The sequence below is a fragment of the Rattus norvegicus genome, chromosome 7, assembly GCF_021556685.1.
Source record: "Rattus norvegicus strain SHRSP/BbbUtx chromosome 7, alternate assembly SHRSP_T2T, whole genome shotgun sequence".
Classification (NCBI taxonomy): domain Eukaryota; kingdom Metazoa; phylum Chordata; class Mammalia; order Rodentia; family Muridae; genus Rattus; species Rattus norvegicus.
In genome coordinates, this window is record NC_141540.1 from 41,002,686 (window position 1) to 41,021,291 (window position 18,606).

General features: G+C 45.7%; 1 protein-coding gene and 1 long non-coding RNA gene across 4 annotated transcripts; one reads left to right on the plus strand and one right to left on the minus strand.

The window, feature by feature from the left end:
- Nucleotides 1-12,256: 12,256 nt before the first annotated feature.
- On the minus strand, nt 12,257-15,539 carry LOC102550725 (uncharacterized). Of its 3 annotated transcripts, none has more exons than XR_015625296.1 (3): nt 15,188-15,539; nt 14,355-14,462; nt 12,257-12,452 (listed from the first exon to the last, which is right to left on the minus strand). It is a non-coding gene; the product is annotated as an uncharacterized LOC102550725 (long non-coding RNA). The 3 variants fall into 3 exon arrangements; XR_015625298.1 differs by having other exon boundaries at nt 12,258-12,452; nt 15,225-15,539; XR_015625297.1 differs by lacking the exon at nt 12,257-12,452 and adding an exon at nt 13,666-14,116 and having other exon boundaries at nt 15,225-15,539.
- A 642-nt stretch (nt 15,540-16,181) lies between these two features.
- On the plus strand, nt 16,182-18,445 carry Btg1 (BTG anti-proliferation factor 1). The gene is given in 2 exon segments (NM_017258.2): nt 16,182-16,329; nt 17,130-18,445. Coding segments are annotated over 2 exon segments (516 nt in total). The 3' UTR covers nt 17,498-18,445.
- Nucleotides 18,446-18,606: the final 161 nt, after the last annotated feature.

Below are 18,606 nucleotides of genomic sequence, written 5' to 3' on the forward strand. Positions count from 1 at the left end.
GGCCCTGGGTTCGGTCCCCAGCTCCAAAAAAAAAAAAAAAAAAAAAAAAGAAAGAAAGAAAAAAAATTCTGTAAAGGCCTCTCCAGAACCCTGTATTATTTTAGTAAGTGAGGTGGATCCCCTCCCACCCCCAGGTTCTTCAACCAAATCCCAAGCTCTTAAAGCGGCAGTGCGACATTATTCAATCACATCATAATAAAATTGGATTTGTTCTTGTAAGTCAGCATACCACCCTTCACCAAACAGCTGCTCTTTAGTTAACATTTATTCCCGTGCTAAATTATGTTGTGCTACTTTTGTGGCTTCACGCCTCCACCACGACAACCATGGTAATTGTTGACCAGTTTCTAGAACAGCTGATACCAATCCCTCCCAATCTTATGGGATAACCCTATGATGTATAGCCCAGTTATTTAGCATTTCCTTGAAAAAGGAAGACTGTAAGCCACACAATACCACAGCTTCTTTAAAATGCTTTAAATCTGACATGTATAGGTCAATTCATCATAAGCCTGTCCACTGTTTCTGGCAAGAATTTGTTGTACAAAGACTGGGAAGGCTGAAGGTGTCTGTGTAGGCCCAAGCAAATTCTCTCAGCTGCACCTTAACCTGCTCTGTGTGTGCCATTTCTGGCTCTTTCAGGCCCCTAGAAGCAGGGTGGGGTGGCAGTTTACCTTCCAGACTAATTTGCTTTCGTTGTGCAATACATTCCTGCTCTCATTTGCCAAGCCTGAACTTTGCTCTCCTCCCAGTGGCCTGTTTTGCTTTCCAAGCTCTTCTACCTCTATCCGAAGACTCTCTAAATGCATAGCTGGCTCCGCCATCTTCACCAACAGAAGAGAATTCTCTGGTTTCCCATTAAACTTTCTTAAAATAGTACACATGAAAACTATGAAGCAAAACCAAAAAGCACCTTCTGGGAGCAAGGCAGGAGACCTCCTAGCTAGCACCAGTAGCTGCCATTCTGACAACCTCCTGCAGCAACATTGCTAACCCCTCATAATCTGCCGTTCCCTCTCAAATAGAAGCAGGACTACCCATTATGCCTGAGCCACGCTGGGTGCCAGCTGTAACTTTAAATTTTTTCAAACCAATTTTGATGGTTCTTAAATGCTTTAGCCTCCCCTCTAGCCCACCACCCTCCAGAGGTAGTAGGAAAGAAAGGATACGGGTGGGATAGGGGGAAGTGGACCTGTTTAGAAAGGTCCTTTGGAGCAATGCCCATCTGCGTTGTCTGAAAATCAGCAGTTCATTTCACAGGTTAGCAGCAGGCAGCAGCAGTTCGATCCACTTACAAACTCTTCACCGATACACCAGCAGTCGGGTCGGTAGAGTTGGGTTAGCAACAGCAGTGACATGACCTAGCAGAGACAGCCAGGCCTCAGCCTTGGCAGAAGACAGCAGGAGGGCCCAACACGAACACCAGGAGATGTTCTCAGCTGTGTACCTCTCTCAGGGAATCGAAAATCAGCAACTTTTTGAGTTGAATCGACTCACAACTTTTAGTTATTGCTCAGATAACTGTACCATCAAGCCAAGCTCTGTCTCTGTCACTCCTTGGCATCCTCTTTATACTCTCTAAACATCACATGACCTCCACATGCCTTGCCTCAGCACGGTCTTGCCTCAACATATGCATCCAATCACCCCGAGTCCTTGGATTCCCGACAAATGGAGCTCAATTACACAAGTAAGGCAGACCAATACATGCATGTTGTTAGCAGAGAATCCTTCATCACATGTCCTTTCACGTGTTTGCTTTAGCAGAACATCCTCTCTCCTGTGTCTGCTTCAGTGAAATGTTCCTTCAGGTGTTTGCCCCGGCAAAACACCATCCAACACAACTGACTCTCCAAAGAACCCTTAAGTTTCCACTTCATGTCCTTCCTAATAGGATGCTCTTCACTAGATACACTCAGAAAATTGAGCTGTATCAACCTCCCTACTTTCTAAACAACCTGGCTTCAGGTAGTTTGTTGTGATGACACCAAGGGGACTAAGATTCTACATTGCAACAGCAGAATTAAATAGTTGTAACAAGAGTCTGCCCACCACCAAGTCTAAAACAGATGCTCTCTGGTTATTTGTAGAAAACATTTGCTGAGTGCAAATCTAGATGAAATTATTGCACACACACACACTAGTGCACACACACACAAGTGCATGCACATATACACATGCATACATCACACATACTTGCATACACACAGGCACACAGGTGCATATTTGCACACAGACACAGGCACACACACACACACACACACACACACACACACACACACACACACGCACACCATGACACTCCTGTCAAAGTCACAGAACAACTACCAGGAGTTGAGTCTTTCCTTCCACCATGTGGGGCTCAGGAATTAAAACCAGGATGTCGGTTGTACTTGGCAGCAAGACCTTCCCTGCTGATCCATTACACTACAAACATAGATCCCAAATCTAAGTTTCTGGGGCTTTAAGTGTAATTTTAGTCCACATTCAAGCAAGCCTAAAGAAACATCTTGAGTAATCCTTCTACTTAGGGGCGTGGTTAGAGGGCAATCTGAGCAGGTAAATTCAAAACTAGACTAACTCACAAAATGAGACAATGTGTCATAGGGGTGGAGGAGGGACTTCTAAGAGATGATGTGTACTTAACATTCTTTTTTGTTTTCTTCTGCTTTTGTTTTAGTGTCTTTTGAGTCACAGTTTCTCTCTTAGTTGAACTTGACCTCAAGATTTTCCTGCCTTTCACTGAATCCTGTCGTCTGGGATACCTGGCATGTCTGTGGAAATTCTTATAGCTTCTCTACAAAGAATGAGACAAAGACAAAATTATAGCCAGGGTTATGGTATCAGACAGTGATCTCAATACTTAGGAGGTAGAGGCAAAAAACAAATTCAAGGCCTTCCTTGTCTCTAGAGTTTGAAACCAGAGTAGTCTACAGAATACTTTCACACACACACACACACACACACACACACACACACACACACACACACACACAGACACACAGAGAGAGAGAGAGAGAGAGAGAGAGAGAGAGAGGGAGAGGGAGAGAGAGAGAGAATATGTCAGTTATTATCTTAGGGCAATCCAAGTTAATTTCTGCTCATTCTAGATGTCTGCCTAAGAAAGACTTTTTGCCAAGTCTAGACATGATAATGCACCTATCTGTCTGTCTGTCTGTCTATCTATCTATCTATCTATCTATCTATCTATCTATCTATCTATCTATCAATTAGATATGGAGATAGATCATGATGTGGAGAGATTGGCCGGTGTCTCCAAACAGCCCCCTGTCCTACCCACAAGCCTGTCAAGTTGAGCTGAGGAAGTGAAATTTATTTAAAAGTTCATCAGTGTAGGAGGTGGGGGATTTAAACATAACTGTGCACTTTCTTCGGATGACTAAACAATGAGGGTTTATGAAACCAAGAAAAAAGATCCCCCCCCCCCCCAGAGTTTTCCTTTTCAAAGACTGCTCTGTGCTCTCTGGCTGGTTTAAAAACAAGCCATATAGGGCACTGGTTTTTACGCACATATCTTGCCAGAGGCCTTCCTGTTTTGCTTAGATGCCTGCCTTCTCCATAGTCATAAGGAAGGAGGTTAGAGGGAAACTACATCAGATTCTGTTAGGACTAGTTGAGGCTAAATCAGATTCTGTTAAGACTAGCTGTTTAGTCCCTGAGGACACCCAGAAGTGAATGAATGCCTTAGGAGTGGGGCTTTCTCTCTTACCGGCTGGCTTGATGTCTGGAGCATTAGATGTTTTGATGTAGGGGTTTGAAATGTATGAGACACCCACAGTAAACAAAGGATTGATTCTCAGAAGGTTAAAGGACCAGGAGGGAACCACCTGGGGCAAGCAGTGGAGGACATCTTGAAGGCTTTAGGGACAGTGGAAGAGTGTCTGAAAGTCAAGGGACAGGAAGAGGGGAGGTACAAACACCACGGAGGCCAGAATCAGCCTGGTTCCTAACTACAAAATGAAGCTTTCTTAATGGGGAGTCTTCAAATAATTTAAAAAAATAAAAATAAGCAGGGGCTGGAGAGATGGCTCAGTGGTTAAGAGCACTGACTGCTCTTCTAGAGGTCCTGAGTTCAATTCCGAGCAACCACATAGTGGCTCACAACTATCTGCAATGGGATCTGATGTCCTCGTCTGATGAGTCAGAAGACAGATACAGTGTACTCATGTTAAATAAACAAGCAATTAAATAAATAAATAAATAATTCGTATGTTCTAAACAGATGACTTCTAAACTGTCACACTGGCTCTTGAAATGGCTGGACAGGGAATGTACTTGCTCTGAAAGCCTGGGAATCTGAGTTCAGTCCTTGGAACCCACATAAAGGGTAGCAGTGGGAATATTACAGCAGGAGAGATAGCAGTAGATATCACCGAAAGAGTGGAACATATTATACCACACCCTCTTCCTCCTAAGGTTCAGGGATCTTAGGGGAAGTTGGTGGGAAATGACTTTTTGAGCCAGGGGTGGTAAGAGGAATGAACAGCGTCCTCTGGACATAGCGGGGAGGCTGCACATGTGAATTCACATCAGCTGGGACAGTGTACACACGAACTGTGCAAACCTAAGTAGGGCCAAATCCCAGCATAGAGTGGGCATGATGTGCCCTCCCTAACCTGGAAGCAATTGATAGCTGCTAGAAGAAGGAAGTTTTTTCTAAGAGCGTTGCCCCTGGTAGGTCAACTGTATTCCAAGAATGGGCCATACATTCAAGATATTCTGGGCAGTAGACATTGGTCTTTGTGGTTTTGGTTTTGGTTTTAATTTGTCTGGACTTTTAGAAAACACAGAAACAAAATAACAGGGTCTCAAGCTATACAGATGAGCCATTCTCTCGGCTGAAGAGTGATTGTTTTCAAATATCAGTGTCTAGGGTGTAGGCCCCACCTCCAGTTTATCTCTGTAGATCTAAGGTGGGGCCAAAGTTGCTTTATTATCTGGGCATGGGCAGCTATTATTCTAAAGAACTCGTGAGAAACCCAGTCAGAGACCCACAAGCTTCGTATCAGAAAGTCACCAGCACTCTGGGCCATGGCGGTCATTAGTAAGGGCTTGTTTGTTCACAATTCACATACTTCCCCGAAGACTTATCACCTGACCTTGCTTAAACCTTAGGATTGGAAGCTGGAGAGTGGGGAGAGAGAGAGAGAGAGATGCCTCCTACATACACTGCTGGTCGTGCAGCCACTATGGAAAGCATCATGGAGGTTCTCAGGTCAATGAACACAACTAACCATGTGCTCTGGTTGTCTCTCTCCTTTGCATCCATATGAAGGATGATTCTAGGTCAGAACTTTGTAGACACACGTGCACATCCACGATAATCGCTGCACTAGTCTCTCTGACCAGTATTACCTCCCAGCACAAAGACCCGGAGGCAGGAGGATCATGAGGTCTAGCACAGCTTGGGCTACATGGAGAGTTGGAGGACAGCCTGGGCTTCACGAGACCTGTCTCAAAAGAGAAGCTGGGAAGGAGGTAGAGGGAGTTTTGATGGGAGGGTAGAGGTGAGAAGCCTCAGCAGGCAGAAGCACTGATAGCCTGGGTTCAATGCCGGAACCCCATCATGAAGAGAGAACAGACACCTAAAAGTTGTCCTCTGACACCTATAGATGTGTGTCTGTATTTACAATACACACCATCATCATAATCATCATCCTCATCCTCATCATCATCATCATTTTTTAAAAAATGGTCAAAAGTGGAACAGCAAGGTGATGAAGGCCCTGGTTTCCAAGGCTGATGATCTGAGTTTGATTGTGAGGACCCACCCATGTGGTAGAAGAAGAGAACCGACTCACCGACTCCCACAGACTGTCCCCTGGTCTCCACAGGCCCCCGAGAGTACGCATATACCTACACACATGCACGTAAAACACAGATCAGTATTTTAAACAATAAGCCAGGTACATAACCAGGCTGGAGGTCCATCGGAGGAATAGATTTTACGCTATGGGACACATACACAATAGAGTTTTATTCAGATTCAAAAGCAGGTGAGATTATTTCACTGGCAGGAAAATGGAGCTGGAGCTCACAGTGTTAAGTGAAATATGAAGTCACGAAGGTAGTGGGCACATGGTGGTTAAGGACAGAAACATCTCCAGGGAAGAGGGAGGGCAATGGAATGTAAGCATCCTAAAAGTACAAAGGGGAAGTATTTAGAGAGAAGAAAGGCTCTGGAGCTAGGGGTCTGGGTGAAGGTGGGGGTGTGGTGTGGTGGAGGGGTTAGGAGGGAGGACGTGGAGAGGGGTGGATAAGGGCAAAGCGTTGTGATATAGGTGAGTGAAAACCTTTCCCCTGCATACTGACCACATTTTTTAAACACAAAAGTTGGCATCTAACAATAGCCAACTGCAGGAGTTGGAGTCAAAAAGACCAAAAGTTCAAACTCATCCTCAGCCGCTTAGTGAGTTCAAGACCAGCCTAGGCTACCTAATAAGCAGAACCCCAACAACAAAAGCAAAAACAGAGGTAACAGAACTTTCTTCTGTTCCTGCAGAGATAAAAAGGTAACACCTCCACCCCACCCCAACCCCTGACCACAGAGGTATTGTTTTTGAGAGACCAGAGTCCGAGAGAGCTTTAAAAACATAAACAGAGGGAGTCACAAGGTTTGGGGAGGAGCTAGATTTTGAGAAATGGCCTGGTGGCTTTACAATAGACTACTGGTGAGACTTCCCGAAGAGCCACTGTTGGCATATAACTTTGCTGTACACACCAGCTCCCCCGAGGCCCTCTGGCCTTTCTACACCCACTGGTCACAAGCATCCCCATGTTTGCCTTGGTCTGTGGCATAGCCTAGGGTTTCACTCTCATGATTCAGATCATGGGGGAAGTGGAGAGCTTCGAGTGGCCTTAAATAGAAGGTCCCCCCACCCCTCAAACACACACACACACTTTCTCGTATCTACCCTTAGGGAAAATTTTCATTCCAGTGAAAATTATTTTACTTGGCAGACTTTTTACTCTGCCCTTTGATTCCATGTTCCAGCCAGCCTTTTAATAAATGTCGCTGTGTTTTCCGGGCTATGCCAACCATGGGATGCCTCAGCAACTGTCTTGAAGTGCTCTTCGCCCCCACCCTCACCCCCACCCCCAACTGTTTCTGCTCCTCTCATCAACTTTCACTAGCTTTCATTTCTCACAGTCCTTGTTAGCAAAAAGCTTCTCTCCTGAAAATCTTATGGAGGACTCAGAACCGGGAGCTTTTTAGCCCGGTAGCGGAAGAGTTACAATTTGATTGGGACCAAGTTGTTTTCTTTAGACTGCTTCTGAAGATCAATGCAGTAGTGCCCGTCAGGAGATCTGGGATTCCGGGACTCAGACTGAATGAAGCAGGATGGTGAAAAACTCAGGGCCAAGTTTATATATCAGGAGACTCCCATGTCAAAAAACCTACCAAAAAAAATTGCAATTTGCTGGGGCACAAAATGTTGTCAGCTGAGTCCATGGGGACCCTGTTTCTGAGAGAAGTCAAGAACAGATCTGGAAGTGAGCCACATCTGAAACACTGACATGAATCCGAATCAGAAGCAAGTAAGTTTGGGGCGGGGATATGGCATCTTTGGGAGAGTACTTGCTTGGAAAAACCCAGGACTACAGAAGCCAGATGTGGTAACTCACTCACACCTAGAATCCCGCCACTCCAGGTGGTAGAGGCAGGAGGATCAGAAGTTTGATGTCATCCTTTGCTGTCTGGAAGTGGGAGGATAAAGACAGGTAGGAAAAGAAGAAATTGCGCTTCCCCCATGCCCTCCAAATCTGTCACTTCCGATGAGTAGTTCTTTTCAATGCTCTGAACCCAACAGATCCAATCAGTTCCAATGTGTCAGTTCGAACCTTAGTTCAACAGCGAAGCCAGGCAGGGAACCAGGTTGAGGTCTCCTGCCTATGATTAGCAGAGAATAAACACACAGGAAGTGAAGGCACTGGGACTCAGGGTAGCACACTCAGGCCGATAATCCCACCGCAGGCTGGCCCAGGTCGAAGGATCAGAATTTGATGTTACTCCAGATTGCACAGCAACTCTTATCTAAAGAAGCCACAACAAGAGAAGTGTCTACATAGATAGAGATAGGGATAAAGATAGAGAGATAGAGAGAGATACAGGAGATATATAGAGAGAGATAAAGAGGTAAACACAAAAATACTAAATTATTCAAAGAGTCTAGTAGATAAGGCAAAAAGTTACTTCAAATGTATCCTTCTAAAAACTATCATCCTTCTGGCTCTCAAAAAAATAAAAAAAAGTAGTAACTTTTCTGTCCAAAATACTCAATTCTTCTCCTTCCCCTATGTGTTTTCAATGACCTTTATCCTCATTGCTTTAAGCATACTCCAAGCCTAGACCCCTTCTTTGTCTGCCTTCCAGGAAGACAAACTCATAGGCTGCTTGCTGTTTTACTTTGGGGGCTCCCTACTCCTGAGCCACCAGTTACATATTCAAAGATAAAGACTTTTGTCTCTGACTGGCCTTATTTATTTTTGTTTTTATGAGAGAGTCACTTGGGCTACAAGCTGTCCTCCCGCCATTCTGGCAGGGGCTGACCTTGAACTCCTGACCTCCCTGCCTCCATCTTCTAAGCCTGGAATTGTAGGCATGTGCACCCTTTGCCCTCCAGCTTTTCCGTGTACATTTGCACATGCACAGACTGTCAAACATGTGGTCATAAGAAGACACCTCTTGGAGCTCCGTTCTCTTCTTCGGTCATAAGGATTCCAAGGATCAAAGTCATTTGTCTGGCTTTGTCTATAACCATTGAGTTTTGTTGCCAAGGGTATGTGTGTGTGTGTGTGTGTGTGTGTGTGTGTGTGTGTGTGTGTGTGTGTAAGACTGTTTAAAGAGATAAAACACAGAACTTCTGGCATGCTAACCAAGTACCCTAAACTCCCAACTATCATTGTACCTTGGGGGGAAGAGGGAATCACATGATCACATGTCTGGGGTAAATAATAAGTCGCTGATCTCAGAGAGAAGATCCCCAAGCATGGTGGCTTTATATCTAGCTCCTTGGAGACAGAAGCTGGTGATCTCTATGACTTGGAGAGTCCTTGTCTACATAGGGAGTTCTAAGCCTGCCAAGGACAACATAGTGAGACCCTGTCTTAAAAGAACAAAACAAAAATAGGATCCTAGAGCTCAATACTAAATGGTATAAGTGGGTCAGGTTGAAGACCCATTATCTATACTGTCTAGGCTTAAATGTTTGGAAATTTGTTTTTTGTTTTTCTGTTTTGTTTTGCTTTGTTCTGTTTTGTTTCTTCAGGGATTGGTCAACATTTATACAGAGGTAATGGAATCTTCAAGTTGAAATGCAAGACACATTTATGTTGTGTTTTCATTTTCTACACCTACCTGAAAGGCAATTTATTGTAAATTTGCGTTTGTTTTTTGAGACGGGATTTCTCTGTGCAACTCCGGGTGTCCTGGTCCTCGATCTGTAGACAACCTATAGAGGCTGGCCTTGAACTCACACCCAAGTGTTGGGATTAAAGCCACGACCACCGGCTCGAAAAAGAAAAAAAATTTTAATTGTGTTCCTGAGAGCCGGGGATGTGTTTCAATTATAGAGTGCTTACCACATAGCATGTAGGAAGTCCTGGGTTGGATCCCTAACTTTCCCACACCCAGATCTAATGCACATTTGTGATCCAAGCATAGGGGGATTGAGGCCAGGTCAGAAATTCCAAAGTCATTCTTAGTTATATTTTGAGTTATGAGGGCCAGCCTTTAGCTCACAGCAAGAACAAAAACAACACAAAAAGAAAAAGAAGAAAAAAAGCTGTTCTTGAAACAGTTTGTGCATAGTTAATCTCCAGAAAATAAAACTGCTGCTGTCTATCATGATTTAAAACACACACACACACACACACACACACACACACACACACACACCCCAACCCCTTCTCACCTAAGCTCAGAGGAGGGCAACAGCCTCCTCAGGATGCCAGTCAGCACCAACACTACAACTTTCAGTCCCCAATGTTCTTGGTTTTCTAGCAGGAGGAATTGAAGCCAGGGTCTTGCACATGCTAGGCAAGCATTGTACCACTGATCGATGTGACGACATTTTGACTGAAGGTTACAATGATGGATGGCAACAGTTCTCAACCTGGGAGTCAAATGACCCATTCACAGGGGTCACCTCAGACCATTGGAAAACACAGATATTTGCATTAAGATTCATAGCAGTAGCAAAATTACAGTTAGGAAGTAGCAACAAAAACAATTGTGTGGTTGGGGGTCATCGCAGCATGAGGAACCGGATTAAAGGGTGGCAGCAATGGGAAGGCTAAGAACCGCTGGTATATGTTCTCTTTTCTTTTCCTTCTTTCTCTATTAGGGATGGAAGCCAGGACCTTTCATGTTGGCCAAGTACTCTACCACTGAGTTAGTTATTTTCCCTACTTCCTTCTCTCCATCCTTTCTTTCCCCCTTCATTTCTTTCCCTTTTTGTTGTCTCAGGGTTTCATTTAGTCTAGGGTGGCCTCCAACTGGGAACGTAGCCTTCTAAAAATGACTACATTCTGATGTCCAATCTGGTTAGCAATATAGGTGTATACCACCATGCTGGTTTAAGAGGTACTGGGGGATCATACCCAGTGCTTTATACACAGGGGGCAAATCAGTCTGCCAGCCAAGCACTTCCTCAGCCCCCCCTCCCCCACCTGCTTTTAGTTGTTTCTGTTTAGTCTGCTGACCAAGGGTCTCATATATAGGTCACCATGACATTTTTTCTATTGTTTTATTACAGTGTGTGTGTGTGTGTGTGTGTGTGTGTGTGTGTGTGTGTGTGTGTGTGTGTGTGTGTTTGCGTGAGCAGGCAGCAGTACGGAAGTCAGGGTCATCTTGGCAAGAGTCTGTTCTCTCCTTTCACCTCGTAGATCCCAGGGATCGAACTGAGGTCACCAGAATTATCAGCAGGTACCTTTTCCCATAAGTCACCCTGCTAGCCCTCCACTATCATTTCCTCCTGGTGAAAATATTCACAATCATTATTTCTTCTGTTCCTCTAACCTTGTTCTCACAGCCATCCTCCCTCCCCCTGCCTCAGCCTCCAGAATTCTGGATTACAGGAACAAGGCAACCACATCCGACTTTCCTAGTTTTGGCGCTATCCCAGTACACAACTGCAATTTCCTTTCATGAACAAAGCTATCAAGAAATACCGTGCCAAACTGAACATGGAGGTATACTCCTATAATACTCATACCTGGGAGGCTGGGATGGGGGGATTGCCAAGCTTAAACATTAACCTGATTGTTGTATGATTTACAAGCAGCCTGGGTTACCTTCAGAGCAAGAAGGACCCTCTCTCAGAACAACCAAATGGAACACCTGAATTTCTTATCCTGCTCTTCCATTTTCTTTTTTTTTTTTTTTTTTTTTTTTTTTTTGGTTCTTTTTTTCGGAGCTGGGGACCGAACCCAGGGCCTTGCACTTCCTAGGTAAGCGCTCTACCACTGAGCTAAATCCCCAACCCCACTCTTCCATTTTCTTTATCCTTTCCAGCATCTGCTAACTGCTGTGTCCTCTCAACTTTTCCTTCTGAGATATCATCTTACTGTATTGTGTGTTACCCAAGGCTGGCCTGGCATGCACCATGTAGCCCAGGTTAGCCTCAACTTTAGGATAGTCCTCCTGTCTTACCTTCCTGAGTAGATGGGATTATAAGCCTGTGCAATTCCAGTCTAAAATTGCCTAATTCTGACTTATTTCAGTTAATATAATGGCATCTAATTTCATCTGCTGTGTAGCTATTTCCTGCCATCTGAAACATTCCCTCCTGGTGGGAGGCTAATTAGGATTCAGGAAGTCCATGAAACTTACAAGGCTAAGGAAGCAAACAACCTTTGACCTTTTCTAAAGCTGAGACATATAAACTATCAAGACCCTCCTCAAGGTTATATGAGCAATAATAACAATCCTAGAGAAGGGCAGATCAGCTTGGATGCGGGGCTTGCAAGGAGCTCCATCGATGGAGCTTTGGTTTTGGGATAGTCATCAGTCAGGCTGGGTTGAGCTTCTGTATGACAAAGCTGCCATTGAGTCACCCATGATCTTTTAGACAACTGCTTACTCATGCTCTGGAAGCAATCTACATTAAACTTACTATTTTACAAGCTAGATTTGGCTGGAATCATTTATCAACTTGTCACCAGTGCCCTTTCTGGATCGATTAAATGTTTCCTTACTTCTCTCCAAGAAAAGGCTCACAGCGTCATCCACGTTGTCCTGTATTACAGCCATTTTATTCTTTTTAATGGGTGAATAGTATTCCACTCAAAAAAGTACCGTGCTTTCCTGGTTCCTGAACAACGAAGCAAGGGGGCTGTCTCTGAATCCCTGAGTCTGTTGCCTGCCTGTGGATCCCACTCCCATAGCTGGGCCACCTTGTCTGGCCTCAGTGGGAGAGAATGCCCTCAGTCTGAGAACGGAAGGAGAGAATGGGGGAAGATCTGTGTGAGGGGGTACTGGGGGGAAGGTGGCTGATATCATCTTTATCCATTCATGTCTTGATGGACATTTAGGTCACCTTCATACACAGACTATTGGAAACAGCATTTGGATAAACAAGGTGAGGAAATTCAAGGTTGGCCTTGACAAGGATGTCACTGGGCGTGGTGGTGCAATCTTCTAATCCTACCCATTCAGAGGGGGAGAGGCAGGTAGATTTCCGAGTTCAAGGCCAGCCTGTTCTACTTATCCATTTTTCGGCCAGCACAGGTTACATAGAGAGTCCCCTCCCACCTCCTCCATCTCAAAAGTACAAGCAGCAACCCTAAACCATGATGCCATATTTTGAAATTGACGACTTTCTTGTTTGTCACACACACCTCTCCTTCCATGAGCGCAGTAGAGAGTGAAGGGGTTCTAGCTCTGGCAGGTCGTGCTCTTCTGCCAATTCCCCTGTCTTATTAAAAAGTATTAAGATTATATTCCTAAAGCTGGCCACCAAGGTCTATTCCCTTATTTGGCCTCTTCCTCCTCCTGAGGATGACTACCAAGGTCCAGCTCTCAAAGTATTGAAGTCCAGCAATCAAAAGCCCCCTTTGGCTCTCCTAATTAGCATGCCCAATTAAAATTAAACATCTCATCCCTTTATTAACTGTCATTGTCCTATAGGCCACCTCTCTATCCAGAGCCAGTCCTTTGTCCCTCTGCGGCAAATAAATCTTTGTGTTGAGAATTTGTTCTTGGGAGTCCTGAGCCAATGAAAAAGGTTTTCAACACTGTGCTGGTCTCCAAAATGTAATAGTCTATAGATCAGAGAAATCCATTCCCTTACTCTATGTAAATATATCTTTCTTTCTTCCTTCCTTCCTTCCTTTCTTTCTTTCTTTCTTTCTTTCTTTCTTTCTTTCTTTCTTTCTTCTCTTTCTTTCCTTTCTCTCTCTCTCTCTCTCTCTCTCTCTCTCTCTCTCTTTCTTTCTTTCTTTCTTTCTTTGTGGTTAAAAGCATTTAACAAAGGAACAGCCCTTTGGATTCTGGTTATCTGATAATTATCCCTATAGAACGTGTTTCCCGAGCTTCAAAGCCCCACTGCTAACATGATGTCTGTGCTCTTTGCCAATTAACAAAACAAAACAAACAAACAAACAAACAAACAACAACAAAACACGTCTGTTTCCTGAGCTTGTTTTGACAGAGATCCTATGATTTTAATGCCACAACTGTTTTCAGGGTCTTACACATACTCAGACTTGCCAAAGCTATTTAGTTGAGGATGGCCTTGGATTCCTGGTCTTGCTGCCTTTACTAGCTCAGAGACAGGAATTACAGGCATGTGTCTGCTGGGGATCTGACCCAGGTTTTCTGTACTCTATAGGTAAACATTCTACCAACTGAGGCCTATCCCAAGGTCTCCTGCCTTGGGATGGAATTACAGGCAGACTTCACTTAGCTTCTTGGACTGCTTTGTTTTGAGACAAGGATTCAACTATGAAGCTTTAGCTGGCATTGAACTCATAGAGATCTGCCCACATCTGCTCTGGAGTGCTGGGAGTGTGTATTAACATGCCCGGTCCTTGAACTGATTTTAACGTTTTCGGTTGAGGGAGGTCCTGATGATGTTTGGAGAGGCGGTAAAGCCTGTGAAGAGAATCAGAGATTGGGAGATGTCCGAGTTCAAACTTTAATATTTTGCTAGCTTTGTTATTTTTGTTTTGTAAAGGAGTCTGTTTATACTCTGAGTCACTGGGATGGGATTCCCAGTCACAGGGGAAGCAGACAATTCTACTCTCTTCCTAATCCAGACTGAAGGGACTGTTACTGAGAGGGGAAAAGGACAGAACAGGTGGGGAGACGGGTGGTAAAGAGAGATGCAGACTTCTCTACAGCATGAGTACAAGGACAGACTTTTGGTTCTTTATCTTCCGGAATGGTGAGACAAGCCTCCAGTCAAAACTTTGCTATTCCATTTGATTTTCAGGAAGTCCTGACGATTCACAGGGGAAAAAAAAAAGATGTTACTTGTTGTCTCACTTTATTATCAAAGAAAATCAATACTTTCACGACTTAGTGCTTTCTACAACATTATCTTCAGAGGACTGATTCAGAATGCACGGCTACTAAGTATTGTATATTAATAAGAAATAATGTCTTAGTCACCTTTTCAAATCAAGCTCAGTAACCAATCCTCTTGCTTATCCTCTCTGGCTAGCTCCATATATCTTTAAGTGGTATGGCAACTGTTGACCAACTAAACTCTAAAATATCTATTTCCATCTGGTAGAGTTCAACTTCTGACTCTTGTTTGCTTTTTTCTTCCTGCCTGGACTTCAGTTTTTTCCTCCCTCTCCCCTCTCCTACTTTAATAGAGTTGGGTTAACCCTATTTTGGGCCTAATAGTTTTAGCAGGCTCATGCCTTCCTTCTTTCCAGGCTGTTTTCAAGCAACTTTGCCAGTGAATGAGGGTGTCTAGGTTTAACATTCTGAACAAGGTTCAAGTTTTATTTTTCGTCTGTCTTAATAGCAGCACAACTTTAAAGTTCTGACATTACTTGAACTACAAAAATTTAATAAAAAACAAATTTGGTTGTGTGTATAGTACATATGCATAAAATACATATTATTTTCAAAAACCACCTTCCTTGTTTTGTTTTGAACAGATTCTGTTATATTTTCTTCTGAAATAACAGCCACACCGGCCTTACTTACTACCTGTTTGCCAATTAAACTTTTACAGACACATTTCCACCTTTCCCGGAGCAGTGGGTTCCCGGGTGTCTGCAGCCCCTTAGGGTAATGGCTCGGATTAAGCAGCAGGATAGCTCCTGGGAGCCGGTCCTTCCATTCCCCGCATTCACCGGAGCCCCAGACTCTGCCGCCGCACGCTCCTCCTTCCAGAGCTGCCAGCCAAGCCGTCTGGAGCTGGAATCAGATGTAAAATGGGGTACGCACGGGGCAGGGGCTGCGGAGACCGAACCCCGGTCCTGCCGATCCGGACACACCACCATAATTGAGTCTAGAATCCCAGACCAGAAGCGGGGACCCGGACTGCCGGGTCCCCACTGGCCAGGGTCGGAGGCGGAGTTATCTTGGGGGCGGAGCTTTCACACGCGCCTCCTCGGCCTCTCTCTCCACCCTCCACCGCTCCTGCGTCTCAGGCTGCCACTCGGGGTTTATTTGTTTACAAGCAGATTACGTCAGCTCCTCCCTCTCTTCCCGGCCTCTGGGCACGCCCCCTGGCGGCCCTTCTCCCGCCCCCTCCGGCTCCGAATCTGCCTGCGTCACAATGGTGCGATCTCCGGATTGGCTGGCGTCCTCCCTCACGCTCCAGGTACGCCACTTCCTTTCCGCAGCACTATAAAATGAGCTGCACGGCGGCGGCAGCTCTTCGCCCCTCGGAGCTGGAAATGCAACTCTTGGGATCCTCGGAGGCTACCGAGCTGGAGGCGGAGGCGGCTGGGGAGGTCCGAGCGATGTGACCAGGCCGCCATCGCTCGTCTCTCTCTGTCTCTCCTGCCGCCTCCTGGCTTGAAAATAACTTTTTTACTCTAAAGGAAAGAAAAAAAATCCCCTAGAACCAGTAGCCGTCCGCGCCTCGCGCCCTCGCTTCCTCTCGGCCGTCGGGTCTGGGCGGGAGCCCGGGGTGGCCGCTCCGCCGTCGGGGCCGAGCCCCGGCCGCCCCGGGCCACCCCCGGCCGCCGCCCCCATGCATCCCTTCTACACTCGGGCCGCCACCATGATAGGCGAGATCGCCGCCGCGGTGTCCTTCATCTCCAAGTTCCTCCGCACCAAGGGGCTCACGAGCGAGCGACAGCTGCAGACTTTCAGCCAGAGCCTGCAGGAACTGCTGGCAGGTGAGCGGGTCACGGGACCCGTCGCGGGTCGCCACTAACGGGCGCGTCCCGGTCGTGGCTGGGGGGGGGGGGGGGGGCTGGGCGGCAGGGCGCCGCGACACGCACAACAAAGGATCCGAAGCGGTGCGACGCGGAGCTGCGCCCCGACGGCTACCGGCGGGTGGCGGGGGACAAAAGACCCAGGGCCCGGAGTCCGGTCAGTTCCCTCTGCCAGGTCGCCGCGACCGTTGCGAGGGTCGGCGGCTGAGCTCCTGAGTGGCTTGTCGCCGCCGTTCCTCTGACCCGACCCGGCCCGGGACGGACGTGCCAGGGCTCCGCACCTCCTATGCCTCTTGCCCATTAATCATCGGATTTGTCACCGGTACAATTACAACCCAGCCCAGATCTTGGTTTAGAGTTTCTTGGTTTTCTTTCCTTTGGGGTTAACTGACCATAGTGGCGTTGTCTTACTCTTAACCCCCACCAAAGCCATAAAGTCTATTGTATGCGACCCCGTTGGGGTGGAGAAAGTAAACAGGTTCCCGCCCGGTCGCCTGTGCCTTCTAGCTAGTTGGCCATCCCGGGCTGCGCGCGCGATTCCTGTTTTGGCGGCTCAACCGGTCAGTACCCGGACAGTGTTTGCCACACTGCGCTTTTCTCCATTCGGTCTCGCAAGAGCGAATTCAGTCCCGGACATTTGTAAAAGTTGGTGGTTTTGGTTTTCGCTTCTCCAAGAAGCTGACAGGAGGAGGAAAGTAACAGTACAGTACGGCTTAGGTTACTACGGTTCTAAGCATTGTTTCTGTTCTTTCCTTCCACAGAGCATTACAAACATCACTGGTTCCCAGAAAAGCCGTGCAAGGGATCAGGTTACCGTTGTATTCGCATCAACCATAAGATGGATCCTCTGATTGGACAGGCAGCCCAGCGGATTGGACTGAGCAGTCAAGAGTTGTTCAGGCTTCTCCCAAGTGAACTCACACTCTGGGTTGACCCCTACGAAGTGTCCTACAGGATTGGAGAGGATGGCTCCATCTGTGTGCTGTATGAAGCCTCACCAGCGGGAGGTAGCTCTCAAAACAGCACCAACGTGCAAATGGTAGACAGCAGAATCAGCTGTAAGGAGGAACTTCTCTTGGGCAGAACAAGCCCTTCCAAAAACTACAATATGATGACTGTATCAGGTTAAGATATAGTCTATGGATGGATCATCTTATAATGGATGGATAGATTTGATTTTTTGCTTTGGGTGGGCTCCTCTTGGGGATGGATTATGGAATAACCATGTCACAGCTGTGAAGATCTGGCACAAGATAGAGTGGTAATAATTTTTTTTTTTAAAGTGACAGTGCCATAGTTTGGACAGTACCTTTAAGTGATTTAAGTAGCCTGTGAGTCCAAGTAAAGGATCACTTTATTTGGTAGGGAGTGAAGTCGCAGGGTGGTTTCAGTTTCTCCCAGACCTTATACCCAATTTGTCACACCAGTCCCTTTAAGGAAATTCTGTATTTCAAAGAACCCTCTTTTGCAGTCAGTCAACCTTGCAGGGGAATTTGCACTATTTACACTTGAAAGTTACCAGTAACTTTTTTTTGGCAGCTCAATAGGAAAGCTCAATGTTCTAAGCATGGTAGTACTGGAAATATTACACGGAGACTTTTACCTAGCACTTAAAAATGTATAAATGTACATAAAGACACTTAGTACGCATGACCTGGGGGAAATGGTCAGACCTTGTGTTTTTGGCTTTGAGAGTAGCAAGTGACCGGAATCTGCCATGACAACAGGCTTTTAAAAGACCCTTACAAAGACACTGTCTCAACTGTGGTTAGCACCAGCCAGCTCTCTGTACATTCGCTTGTAGTTTTCTAAGATTGAGTGAGTAAACTTCTTATTTTTAGAAAGTGGAGGTCTGGTTTGTAACTTTCCTTGTACTCAATTGGGTAAGAGTCTTTTTCCACAAACCGCCATCTATTTTGTGAACTTTGTTAGTCATCTTTTATTTGGTAAATTATGAACTGGTGTAAATTTGTACAGTTCATGTATATTGATTGTGGCAAAGTTGTACAGATTTCTATATTTTGGATGAGAAATTTTTCTTCTCTCTATAATAAATTGTTTCTTATCTTGGCATTTTAATCAATCTCTTGTCATGATTACAGAGGTTCAGCTACAAAATGTTTTTCTCAGAGGTCTCAGGTTTGTAAGCTGTGGGAATGCCACACAAGCCCACTGGGGAGAGGAATGAGGGTGACGGGGTGTTCGATTAGGAGACAGGAAGAACTAGAGTAAGGGTTT